The sequence below is a fragment of the Nyctibius grandis genome, chromosome 19, assembly GCF_013368605.1.
Source record: "Nyctibius grandis isolate bNycGra1 chromosome 19, bNycGra1.pri, whole genome shotgun sequence".
Lineage (NCBI taxonomy): Eukaryota > Metazoa > Chordata > Aves > Nyctibiiformes > Nyctibiidae > Nyctibius > Nyctibius grandis.
Genome location: NC_090676.1, coordinates 7,867,990 through 7,881,855, shown reverse-complemented (window position 1 = coordinate 7,881,855; position 13,866 = coordinate 7,867,990). Strand labels below are relative to the sequence as shown.

The following is a 13,866-nucleotide window of genomic DNA, read 5'->3' as shown; positions in this document are numbered from 1 at the left end:
CAGTGGTGGGGTGACAAATGGGGAGAAGGACTGTGCATTGCTGCAGTGGTACTGTAATTCAAAGATAGATGATAAAATTACGCTGAGAAGAACAGATATAATTTGAGGGGAAGAGGGACACAGACAAGTAAGGACAGTGTGATTGATACGCAGACAGCAGATTAAAAAGGGAACTGAAAGGAATCCCAGACCTACACTTAAAGTAACAATCCACTTATTAATATAGTGAAATTAAATATTAAAAGTTTCGGTCCCCTCTAAAAGGCAACTGGGTCCTCTTACACTACATGCTGGATAAACATCTCTCTCATTTCCATTTTTGCTTGGCTTTTATCAAAGTAACCAGGCAGCCCAAACACTGAGAGAAGGGGCCTTAAATGACTAATCCACAGCCTGAGTTAGAGTCAGTGAACAGGTGAATATGCTAAACAAATTCAGCAGAAATAACAAAGCAATTCTCATGTTTGAACACCAATTTGATTTCTATTTCTAGATTTGCTAACTTGTCAAATGAGGAATAAATAAGAGTTTATGCACTTCTTCATACTAGAAGCATGGAGGAAGATACAAAGGAAACAGTATTTTGCTGGGAAGAATTAGAAATTGCCTTACCTAATAGGAATGATGTTTGAGAACAGAAGGAGAAATCTTATGATCTGAAGATACCAACGGCCAGCAAAGTGCTGAAGGGCCACCATGACAAGTGAGACCACCACAAGAGCCCCAAACAGGATCTTGGTAAGACAGTTCACTTCCAAATCAAAGAGACCAATCTAAAGAAATAAAGACATTTCAAACACACAAGAGAAGATGTTAGCTCAATGCAATATTCACAAAAGGAATGAACTGCCATATCTAAAGAGCCATTCTCCACTAGTCAACTACTTCTTCTTTAAAACACTACAACATATTTAAATTTATAAGCAATATTGTTGCCAGCTTATTAAATAAGACTTCCATCCTTTGGAAGCTAAGCAAGACATGAAGAAGTGTGAGACGACTCACGCTGTCAGAAGTTGCAGACTATATAAACACCCCTGCACCATGTCTTAGCTTTGCTATAACAGAAGAATGCAGCAAAATAAGATTTCCTGTTCTAACTGGCACTATCATATTATAACCACATAAAACAATGGTTTTATCATCTTAAAAAAGTGAGAAGACACATGTACAATAGGATCAAAAAAATAATGAAAAATAGGTTCTGCTATGGTAGCTACCTTAAATCACAGGCTGGAAGACATGAATCATTATTGCTATGAGGTTGTCCCTATAGTGTGTACGTATAGCATTTGGAAGGATTTTCTTTAAAAAATGATAAACTCCTGCCCCTTTTTATTTATTATAACACTACTTCCTTACCATACCTTACTTCTTGGGTTTGAAGTATTCATCACACTGCGCAGTTCCCTTCCAGTGTAGAGGACAACTCCCACAACAGTACCTAAACAAAACAGAGCATGCATCAGCCGAAGAAAAACAACCTCCATTTGTTTTCTCTATAAAAATACTTGTTGGATCCAAAGGTTTGACAGTTGGAAAGGATTTTTAGCACGTTCATTTCAGCAGCAATAGCAACCAGAAATTAAAAAAAGCCAGTACCTGAAATATAAAACCTATGAAAACACAGACTCTGGAATAAGACATCCTACAAAAAGTTAGTAAGTTTTCAACCACACTGCCCATACGGTTGGACTTGATGCAGCATCACAGACTGCATCAACCAATGAGCACGGAAAGAGAAGTCAACTGCTTTGCTCTCTCAGCTTTCCCTGACCCCCTTTTGATGTCAGTTGCTTCTCCCCCCTATAAATAAAAGTTGCTAAGGATGGAGGATTTCTTGGTTTTCCTCCCACCACTTTGAATCCCACTTAGGTGTGGGTAAGTTTGTCTTACACCAGATAGTGGTCCTTCATTGTGTGTGCAAATTAAATCAGTGCTTTGAGCTATGGTTCCTTATTGGTGAAGGTTGCCACAATCAGAGTAAAACCAATGAATTCCAGCAGCTTTCAAAGACAGAATCACCTTACTTTAAAATCTACAATTTACTTTAAGTATTTGCCTAATTGCTGTTCCCACCGAAAGGCAAATCATACCAACCAAGTAGGAACCTTACTGTAACAGATGGAGCTGCTGGGAGCCTATCAGTGTATCTTAATGCTATGTCCCACAGTTGCTAAAGAGCTGAAAACAACAAAGTTCGCCCTTTTCTTCTTGCAGAAACATAATACAGTTTAGCACCATAAATTACTGGGTTTTTTTACAGATTTCTCTTAATTACTTTGCAAAAAGCCATAAGAAAAAGCTATCTACCATCAAGAGTTTCAAAGCTGCTATTGCCAAAGTCTAATTTTTCACAAGAAAATTTTAGGAGTCTGTAAAAATGGAGAAAAACAACACTGAAAAAAAAAAGCACTACTGCAAATACATTGCTATTTTATACTCTGCTATTCCCCTGCTCCCATTAATGCTCAAAGTTTTAAACAAGCTGCAAGTGAATTATTTTTAAATAAGACTGATTCAAAAGAGGTGGTTTCTAAAAATATGCTGGGAAACATTCCTTTAAAAAAAAAAAACAAAACCAACAACAAATCACTGGAACCAGATGGCAGGTGGTGGTAAGATCATCACAATTCAAATCAGCAGATGGCACAGCTACTCCAAATCAACCGCAAACAGTCAGAGTCAGACCCATTCCTACTACAGCAGATGGAGAAAGCCACATAGCTCTGCTTCGTCTTACAAGCAAAGGCTGCCCCAGCGAGATGGCATCACCACAACTTGACAGCTTTCACTTACAGAAGAAGAAAAATAATATCTCAATTTTTTCCTAACAAAAATAACCTGCAACATGTTACTTATTATTGCCATAGGAGAAACAAAAGTGAGTATATTATATTGATATATCCTCAGTCAAAATGCAGGGGAAAACCTGCCAGGACTAGAAAACAGCTTGAAGGCACACTGATATGTATAAAAATTGTTTCTAGTTGTTTTATGGCCATTCAAAACAGACTCAACTGCACAAACCATTTGAAATGATAAAAATATTTGCAAATGTTATTCCTATTAACTGAATTCAAAGATGTCTATCTACAAATAACTTTTTTCATATTCAGAAGGGAGGACTGAATACAAACAGTAAGTTCATTTGGGCAGAGAGGAGGTCGTTGCAGGCCTTGACACAGACACCAAGACCACCCGGCACTTGTAAGCAGCACTGAAGAGTGACGAAGCAGAGTTGAGTGTACGCTGTGCCCTCCTTTGGGAAAAAACGTCTGCACCCACGTGTATACTACACACAGCTGAGTGCACAGCAGAGGAAGAGCTTTTATCCTCACCAGGCACTGACTGTGAGCGTGCTGAGGGCAGGAGAGCATTTCCCTCTGACTTCAGTAGGGCTCCTCATTGTTAACACCCTGCCCCGTGTTAGGCTCAGCCATGCCAGTGTGAGATCTGCAGCGGTTCAAGAGCTGGTACAAATTAAAGCTTCGATACAAGAGGTAAGAAAGCCCCCTGCCCCGGGAAAGGGTGCTGCGGGGACAGTAGCCATACAGGACAGAATCACAAGATAAATAGCTTTCCATTTCTCCATCTGTTTTGTTCAGAAGTGGGATGAGCTGGGACTCATGCATTAAGCAGCCTGATGGGTATTTGAAGCTGCCAGGCTGACTACCTGCCTACACTCAGAGGGAAGAAAGGTAGGTACCTACTGCATGGCAATTACTAATCCATAAATATAATTTACTTGATTAAATGGTATTTGGACAACTAGTTTTTTTACAGTCCCTTGGTCACAGCACTGTGACAACACGTTTCAAAGAAGAGTAAGAGCAGGATTACACAGAAACATACAGGAATAATATTTATTCATTTTTTTCTGCTTTTAAAAGAGCAAATCAAAATCTTTTCAGTGCTTCAGAAGAAAATCTTTTGTTCATGTCATCTTTTTTATTCATGTTCCTCCCCATTATTATTAATTCCATGTACACCTAGGTACTGCACTGTGAAGTCTCTCCATTCAACAACTTTAATTCCAGGACAGAATTTCACTCTCCTCCAGCTACCGCCCTGCAAACCTTGCAAGGGTGCTGGACAGGAGAGGAACAAGGCTTTTACTTTGACAAGCTTCTACTAAAAGGCATTGATTTATCTCAGGCCTTGGGAGCTTATCGTATATATAAACCAAAATCTGTCAAAGAATTTATTTTTTCCTTTTTGAAACTATGTAAGATGAACTCAATGGAAGCACTTACCTGGAAATCTTTCATCTTAGCTTCTGTTACCAGAATCTATTTGACACCATTTCTGTTACAGATTAGGATGTCAATGCAGAGAGCAATTAAGTGCTATTCTGGTCCTAGATGCTAAAGAAGTGCCCAAAGGCCACTCCAATTCTTTCTCATCTAGGAATGTCCAAAAGGCAATTAGACATCAGCTCAGCTCCCCAGAGGTGTTAGGACAAGTGGGAAACCTCATTCCAACTGCTAATTTCTCTAACTGACAAGAGATTATTATTCCATTACAAAAAGACCTTTAAAAATTGTTAACATATTCCCTTAAAAAAAGAAAACCAACCGAAAAAAAACATTTACACATGCCTCCATCTTACCTGACGCAATCACTGTGCTGGCCCATAGGGTGTTTTCTATGCTTAAACTTTCATTCACTGGAGGGTCACTGTCCTCCTGCAACAGAATTAAAAACAAACAAACAAACTTGTCAGCAGTGTAAAAGGCCAGTGGATGAGAGAGTTACACAGAGGTGTTTGGAGAGGGACACTGGGAGTGTTGGTAGAGGGCTTCTTGATAAGATGGAGGATTTTCATAAACCCAGGTAAATCTCTGGTTGGGTTAAGAACATGAGCACTTTGTTTCAGTGGAGTAGAAGGGCTGGGGGAAAAAAAAAAATCTATTAAGATACCTCTGCCTGCTGAAGTCTCCCAGGAATCATAAATGCGAAAGGGATTTGTCAGCAGCCCTCCAGGGACTACAGGAAAATGTTCCCTCACTTGGCTCATGCAGATTAATATCATTTCTCCTGCTACTGTAAAATCTCACCAAGAACCTGTTTGGACTGGTCAGTGATGCCTGGAAAGTTGTCTGATACGCATCAGAGAACAGTTAGAAGAAAGTGCGATCCCTCTTAGGCACCAAACGATTAATTCTACACAATTGTACCTTTGCATGAGAAAGTAAATTAATGTCTGTGCAGAGTTTATACAAGAACTGCCTCCCAAGTCACCCAAACTCCTATTCTATGCCAGCACTATTAGACAGATTAAACCTTGCCACACAAAGATAAAAGGGCAAACCTCTACAATTTTGAACTAAAATATCAGCAAACAACTTCTAAAAAGCTGTAACTGTCTCCTATTTGTTACAAAACCATTTGTCCTCTGAAAGCTCCTCACGGATATTAGCTGAATCTCTCAACATTTTCTTAATCCCATTGAGCGAAAAAAACCCAACCTTTTGCCTCAACTAGGCAATGAGTCTTCCCAACAAGTCAAAAGATAGATACATATTTTTTAATGGTGATATTTCACAGCAGCTCTGAGCTGCTGCTGTCTGAAATAGGGGGCAGATATAACTGAGTTCACAGAGGTTGCATGCAACTGAAGGCAAAAACCCCCACTGACTTAGAATTAAGACTGCTATTGCCTGATCTGGCTAAGATCCCCTCTCTTTCCACAATTAAAGGATTTTAATCCTATGGAGTCTGTGGTGGTCCAGATTTCCTTCTGAACAGGCACCATGAATACGTAACTACCAATCTCCATCCGAATGTTCAGATCTAATACCTTCAGAGTAAGGTCCTTAATTCCAAACATGGTCTCCAAGTCAAAGTTTCATAATCATATTTTTGTTTCAGATTTATTTCACAGATTTTATGGAAAAAAAGAAAGAAAAGAAAAAGAAAAAAAAAAAAAAGAAGGGACGAGGAATGGCAAGACAGACTTCACTACTTTTCCTGAAAAACTCTGGCATCCTGGAAGCATTCAGCAGGTTTGGGTAGCAAACACTACATATATTATTTCAAGCATATACCAGCAAGACTTACCCTTGTGAAGGTCCCCACAAAATTATGTATATCAATATTGGGTTCTTCTGCATACACATAGGATCGGATTTGCAGTAGGTCCTATAAAACAGACATGTTTTGGCAGACAGTTAGACAACCACATTTTAATAATGTACAAATGTTTCTACCAAAATACTTTGAGCAAGAGTTACTGATCAAGTTAAGATAATTACTAAATTATATTACTTACTGGAGCCCAGCCGTCTAAGAGAAAACACAATTGTTGTACCAGCTTCACGGAAGAGTATTTCTTGAACTGATACCTGAGAGACTCCTGGGAGTTACTCAGATGTCGGTGCCCCATAAAAGAAATTTCAGCCTGAATAATCAAGACAGCCTAAGACACTTATTACTTTACTGCAAAGAAGGTTTGGACTAGTCTTCAAAGGCAACCAAGGAACACCCCATCACTCAATATTTCATTCGAGATGCCAGTGTCACTAGGAACAGTTCTGTGGTGACAAGAAGACACGCCAGTTCTGTATGGTGTCTTCACTGCTGACTCCTACACATGCATGAACTATTCACTCCATGGAGAGAATGCCTTGCTTCAAAGCCTTTGTATAAAATAAACTTCTTGCACTTTTTTCCCCCTCCCTTTCCGTTTTTTTTTTTAAAAAAAAAAAAAGAAAAGAAGACACACAAACTACTTTAGATAGAGGTTTTGAAAAACAGCATGTTTGATGGAGGTTATATGCTTATTTCAGATCACACAGTGGAGCTTCCATGGTGACACTCCTCCTTTAGTAAAGGCAAGCAATGAAAACTTAACTGCCTCTGAAGCCATTTCATGAAAATGCACGAGTTGTGCCTCTGAACACACTGCAGTGCAAGGAATGAAAGGGAGCATTTGAGAAGTACCACCAACATGGGTACCTATCCCATAACAAGACCTATCCTGCAGTAACTTACTGCAATGGTCTCTGTGGAGGAAAAAGAAAATAGGAGCATCCTACCCATTAGCCACCTCCTGCTGCAAGGTTATTCTCTACCTGCAGCGACAGCCATGTGGCACAGAAACACCTAGCTTCACCCTACCTGGAATCTTGCCGGGAGCTCGGGAAGAGCTGGCTTACCCACACATTCTTTGTTGCCAAAGCTATTCTGTAACATGCACTGAGCCCTGTGCAGAACAATGCTGCGTTAACCTGTTTCTCAAAACAGCCCATTAACTGGAGCACATGAACATTTTTCAGGTAGAACAGATAACACCTGTTTACCAAGTAGAATATTTTGTACGAAGGCAGCTTACAGAAGCAGTTGGCAGTCTCTGAGTACAGGTAACAGGCAGCCGCAATTTCCAGTCTGTCTCACCATCCAGCTGGTCAGTGCGAAGGAAGCAAGACCCTGTGGATTTTCAACACCAGTCAGTGCTCTTTCCAGATCTGTCTTAGGTACACCTATAGCTCGTGAAATGAGCTATATATCTAGGTCACCCTTCTTTCTTTGGAAACATTATCTGATTTCAAGTAACGTTTGTTAATAACGTAAGAATGATAGTCTTGCCTCACGCATTCATTTCCTTCCACTAGTCCAGAATACAGTGAGACTCTGCGCTGTATCTTTAAGACATTTGAAATGTTCTCATTAGTCTTGATGTTTTTTAATGCTTCTGACCAAACATTTCCTTATCCCACACTTAACAAAACAAACCTGAACAGCAAGTAAAATGATTTACATCTATAATGCAAACCATTGTGCAACCTGATTTATTTAGCCTGGATTCAACTACCTACATTCCTTGATTAGCAAACAAAACCAGAGTATAACATCCTGAGAAGTGGTGGTCCATAAAAGCATTTCAATTCTCTGTCTCTCTAAAATTTTACTATTATCTATTTCTTTCACATTTCCAAAAGATAATTTTCTCTAAACAACCAGTGAAAGGTTAATAGCTATTTTGACAATTGGTTCCAGATGTTTACCATTCTTCTCCGACGTCCTCAGGAAGATCATGTCAGCAGGGACCCGCTGGTTCTGTTAGGAGAAGAAAGGCCATTATTGTGCATACATCCCTGCGTGCGTGTGCAGCCGCCTTCCACAGCCCCACCGTGACAAGCAAAGGGGATATGGAGGAGAAAGAGGATTTCTTTGTCAAACTGAAGCTTGCTATTCATTTTGCTTTGAATCCTAAACTCGCTTCCCTGCAGAATTCCAAGTGCAGAGTAATAACTGGTGCCAGCTCCCACTGACCAGACCCACCAACAGCTAGGTTTACAAAAGCGCTAGTGAGTAACTCTAGAAGCATGAAGAAACTTTAAACTAATGCTGGTTTCCTTTCAAGAAGTCCCATGCTAGAAGAAAGCATGTATCTGGAGTCTACAGCTACCATTTTTCTTTTTTTTTTTTTTTGTACTGAATATTTTCAGATTAGTAGTTTTAGAGGACACAGCTGCTTGCACAGAGAGTATGTGAAAAAGGGGGTGGGGGGGAAAGGGAGAAACGCTGAAAAGTGATGAAATATTATAACTAGTGTTCAACACTTGATATTCTGAGCCTACCATAAAACAAGTGTGATTTCAAAACACCTCATTTTCTATGGTCTTGCAAAAAAGAGTACTTTACAAAGAAAAGATACACATAAAGGCTAACCTTTTCAACAATGATGAGGTCGCCTACTTGTATATTAGAGCTCTTCACCTTCACAGTCCCTGCAAAGGAAAGATATCAGTTCATTAGAGCAGCAGCAGGACAGAGTTTGTGGGTACTGTGTGATGCTCCTTACCTCCCTTCCTTCCACTTCCCTATTGTGGAGAAAACAGGTAACATTTCTACCACAAGAATTAGGCAACGCTGCCCTGTAAAGACTTACCAAGCCTACTGCTCCCACTGGGTAAAGCAGTAGGTTTCAATCTGCAAAAAGGGCTGAATGCCTCTCATCTAACTGCTCCAGACCTCAGCCCTGGGTGCAGAAACCCCCTGCTCCCTCTCTGGTGACAACTCTGCAACAAGCCCTTACACTTTTTCATGCTGCTTAACCCAGGAATGTGAAGATACTTTTGGCATCAGGCAGACAACAGAGCAAGAACATAAAAATTACAATAGGGAACCATCAACTCCTGACTCCTCTTCCCTCAGTGGCTGAAAACTTAAAGCTGAACTCTCAAGCCAAGAGCTGGAAGCCAGAAGTAAAATGGGCGCATCTTAAGCATCAGGCTCATTTCCTTCTGTGCTACAGCTCTTGTATCTGGCTCAGCTCTACCACCTCTCCTTTGCCTCTCGGCAGACACAGCCTGAACAAGCCCTGCAGAGTACAGGTCCTACAGAAAACACGTAAATATTTATTTCTTTACAGCTGTCAAACATTTCCCAGTTGCTTTAAAACAGGTGATTAATTTAACAATTGGCTAGTAATTTCAAATCATTAGCCAGCTCTAGATTTGGCTTCTCAGACTAACTAGTGATTTATAATCAGTTAATTTGAACCCTGCCTCTCTGTGTCTGTCTGTTATATTTCAACAAAAGCCTCTTTAATCTGCTGTGATTTGCGTGGAAGTGGGGGAGGCACGTGGAGCTCACCCTGGCATGGACAACACTCCTACTGTACCTCGAAATTCATGGACTAACTGGCCAGATAGCAGCTCAGGGGGAAAGGAGAAGGGGGAAGGGAGGGGGAATAGAAATTAGCACAAAGCACAAAGGTCACTAGGATTTTACTACTGGCAGTCCCTTCATTAGCATCCTTCTCAGGATATGCTTCAGTGTTTCTGCTCCAAATTAACAATGAAAGCCATTCTGGGCTCCCGGCAGCCTGCTGCTTTGGGGACACACTGTGTGCTTAACAACATGCTTCATCACTGCTGCTAATAAATGCAGACTTCCTTACATGCTGTAATTATTCCTACAAATTATAAGCAGTCATGGCCCATTTCACAAATATCTCATAGGTCTTTTGCGGATTCTGGGTTTTGCCTTGCAAGATTTTTAGTTAAAAAAAAGGGTAAACAAAACGAATGCTGGGCTAAAGACATCTCTGGTGGGGCAGGAAGCATACCAGGGATTAAGAGTCCATTACGCAGAGGCTTGAAAAGAAAAGCCGCACTCCAAGAGGATCCAAAAAAAGCATCCCTGGCAGTCTTCTGTATGGGCTATACAAAGTTAGGTACTATGACACTAAAAGGGTCTGGCAGATAACATCTCTTCCTCCCCTTTTAATACGGTTATTCACGAAACAACAAAAAGTGCTTTTGAATATTCTGCTGTGCAAAGGAGGAAAAAAAACCCTGTGTGCTTTCTCCACACAGGCACAGAAATTCCTACACCACTGTGCAAAAAAGCTCTTGGAAGGAGAGGTGGATTTGTTTAACCATATTTTATGTATTTCTCTTTAGGATCACAAGGACTTATTTGGTGACTATCAGTATAGGAAGCACTGCCTGCAGGGTTCAAGAATTAAACTTATTTTTGTAGCATTTTCCTTAATGATGCAAATTCACGCTGGAAAAGGAAAAATTAACGCCTGGACAAAGCTACAATGTGATGATCTCCTACCATTATGCACAGAAAAGGCCTTTTGGACCATTATTCTGAAAACAATATTATCTGCTTTAAAATTTTTCCAAAACAAGAAAAATCAAAGCAGCTGGAGCAGATTTGTCTTGTTCAATAACCCTCCCAACCTCAGCTGTTTTAAGGTAAAAGAAAGAAAGGACCTTTCTAACCAATGCACATTTTTATAACTCCTGTATAAATGAGATGCCCTTTTTAGGTAGCAAAGATAATTCTGCTTTTCCAGCCATACTCCTGGCCTCTCATGGATGACATCTCTGCAGTATGTACCATATGTCCTGCTAAGAAGGAGCAGGACCAGATGTTTCCTTTGACTCAGGACTCCCATAAAGCAACTTACTTGAATTAGTTTTATTTTGATCTTGGGAATTCTGTAATTCCTTTTTCTTTCTACCTCCTAAACATTAGATGTTTTCTCACGCATGTTTAAGAAAGCACTACTATTAAAGTATTTTTCTAATAATAAATTACTGCTTTTATAAATGCATCTAGAAGTGCTTCCTCTAAATACACATAGGTTTATTTAGCATTTACAATGCTTCCAGTTTATATTTTCTGAAATTAATCAGAACAGAAGCCAGCGATTAACACAATTTTTAAAAGCAACTAGTTTTGATATCTTATTTTAAAAAAAAAACCCACAACAATTCTTAAAATTTGATTGATATTTGTTTCATTCTTTGCTGTATCATGATTTTTATTTTTTTTCAAAGATAAAAAATGAAACACATTAAAATGCAAACAGTTTGTTCCAACTTCAGCTATGGCCTTTGGAATTATCACCAAATCTGCAGCGTGATGGATGTGCCATAAAGCCAATTATTTAAAGTATTAAATATATGAGACAGAAGAGACGCCTTTTTCTACCATGTGAGCACTTACGTCAAGATTTCACAATAGATCTGCAAAGCTTCATTAAGGCACAGATCAAAGCACTTAATTTGGAATTAAAGATGAAGCCAGAGATTTATTAAAACAAGTCAAATGCATCGGGGGGGGAAGCGTTGTTTGGATGTGCTGCACCAAACTGCAGCCTTATGCTGTATAAACTGTGGAGCAGGACTCAGAGGGTTTGGGAAAATATTGTTTTTATATGGCTGGTAAATGCCAATGATCTGTATCCTAAGCAGCACCCCTCAGTAGGAGGTCTTTTCCCATTTCTTTCTGTGGAGTTTCTCTCTATTATGCAGTGTTACCCGGGGAGGGGGGCTGTGAGAGAAGAAAAACAAACCAAGAATTTGCAAGCACAGTTCTAGCTTTCTATCAAGCAGAAAGTCAGCACACAGACTTCTGAACACAAGGAGGCTTGTAGGTTTATGAATAGGGGATTGAAATTTGATTATTTTTTATTACAATCCAAACAACTGTCCTTCAAATGGAGAGCTTTCTAATAAAAAAAAAAATGTTTTCCAGAAGTCTGCTGGTTTCATCATTTTGGAACATAAATGGATCATATTGGCAGAAAGAGAAAAGAAGTTCAGGGTGGAGTTTTTTTGATGTTATACAAAATAAAGTAACACAGAAAATACATTACTGTCTACTCTGCCTCGCGCTGCCCTCGAAAAAGCCTAGTCCCTGGAATTCAGCAACCATATTCAAAATAAAATGTGATCCAAAGAGGATTCTCCCTTTTCCTCTACAAAGCAAGCAGCTTAGTGAATCTCAAAAAAGCTTAACAAGCAGAGCGCATGAAAAAAGTTTCACGTACAGGAGCAAAGCTGCAAATCCAAAATACCTCCCCAGGAGTGGGGGACCAGGCTGGCGGGTGTGCTGGAGCTGGAGAGCTCCCAGGCGGCAGCAGGAGCCGTGCCCGGCCGCGGCTCTGCACAGGGCATTGGGAACTGCACACAAAGAGGGTAAGAGGACCCCAAATCGGTAAAGCACTTAAATCTGTGCTTACTTCTATCCCTCTTCAAAACTGCATATAAGCATGTGCTTAAGTCTCCCTGACTTCATTCAGACCTAAGTATGTATTTACATCAGTGGGGTTGCACTGGGAGGCCAGGGTTGGAGATGGGAAAAACTATTGTCCAGCCACCTCAACTGCAGCTTAGTGCAAATACTCAGCAGAAATAAAAATAGCTTGGAGAAAGCTACAGTGCTCCATTAGAGCCATTAAAGCCAATCTTCAAGACAGCAGTGCTCAGCATCCAGCCTCACCTAATCCCCCTCCTCCAAAACACTGGCTTTAGAGGTGAAACTATTGTGAAGTTTTAAAAAAATTATATAGCAACATTTCAGTGGGCTTTTGTGCATCAGTACCCTTCTGCACTGCCCCTTTGCAGTACAGGGCTGGGCCAATATCCTGGAGCACGAACTGTGTTATTCAACAGGAAAAAAAAAAAAAAAGGAAATAGCCTGAAAATGGTCCAAGGCAAGTCCTACCCAGAGTTTTGTCAGCTACACTGAAAATTAGTGGTTAAAATCAGCTGTTCTCAGCTTATTTTGATATTTGCTGCTTCTACTTCTGACCTGAAGAAGGGCTTCCTTGAAAGCTTGCCTACTTCTCCTATCTGTACTAACAGATAAAATAAAACAAACCCAACACTATTCCATCCCCCAGCCATGGTGGCCTCACAAGGTACTTCCCTGCTCCTAGGTGATTCTCACAGGTGCTAAGGTTTTAATCAGTGGAAAAGTAGATGTTCAGGTCTCCTGAAAAGCTTGAGATTCAGTGAGACATGAGACAATAGTAAATAATCTTCTGTGGTTTTCCTACTCTAACCTATACTGCTAGAGTCTCATTCCTGTTTCTGCACCAAATTCATGTTAAATAAAGTGGCTTAAGATTTTCGGCTGCTGCCCAGCTGCCAATCCTCCTTGGTTTCTTTCACAAAATTAGAAAAGTTAAAGGACTGGGGGGAGGGAAATCATTCATGGGAAACGTAATAGCAATATGAAAAGAACTAAAGGAGAGGTCAGGCCCCTTATAGATCATTGAATAGAATCCAGAAGGCAACTCTTTTATATCTTTAAATAGATGTAGTACACCCCTCTTGGATGAGGCTTTTGTTGGTTGCCAAGCATTTTAAGTGTTGTAGTAAGAACACGTTATTAAAAGGGGATTTAATATTCAGAAACTCAAACTCCCTAGTTTGAAGTTGCCTCATAATTCCCCGCATGTGAAATATATACAGCCTTAAGCAATTACATTTAAAAACCAGCCTTATTCTTAAAAGTGCAAGCGTTGAAAGCAGCATATTTTTACTGCACCTAGTTCACTGCATCTTAATTCAGGGGTATAAACTTTTATAACAAACAAAATGGAAACTA

General features: G+C 40.0%; 1 protein-coding gene across 1 annotated transcript in view; it reads right to left on the bottom strand.

The window, feature by feature from the left end:
• Positions 1 to 13,866, bottom strand: part of ATP9A (ATPase phospholipid transporting 9A (putative)) — a 60,063-nt gene that overhangs the window by 29,204 nt on the left and 16,993 nt on the right. The window contains exons 5-11 of the mRNA XM_068416179.1: positions 8,677 to 8,735; positions 8,010 to 8,061; positions 7,337 to 7,431; positions 6,064 to 6,144; positions 4,613 to 4,688; positions 1,368 to 1,444; positions 613 to 773 (exon numbers count right to left, since the gene is read on the bottom strand). Of these exons, the coding sequence (XP_068272280.1) occupies positions 613 to 773; positions 1,368 to 1,444; positions 4,613 to 4,688; positions 6,064 to 6,144; positions 7,337 to 7,431; positions 8,010 to 8,061; positions 8,677 to 8,735 (601 nt within the window). The remainder of the gene's footprint in view (positions 1 to 612; positions 774 to 1,367; positions 1,445 to 4,612; positions 4,689 to 6,063; positions 6,145 to 7,336; positions 7,432 to 8,009; positions 8,062 to 8,676; positions 8,736 to 13,866) is intronic.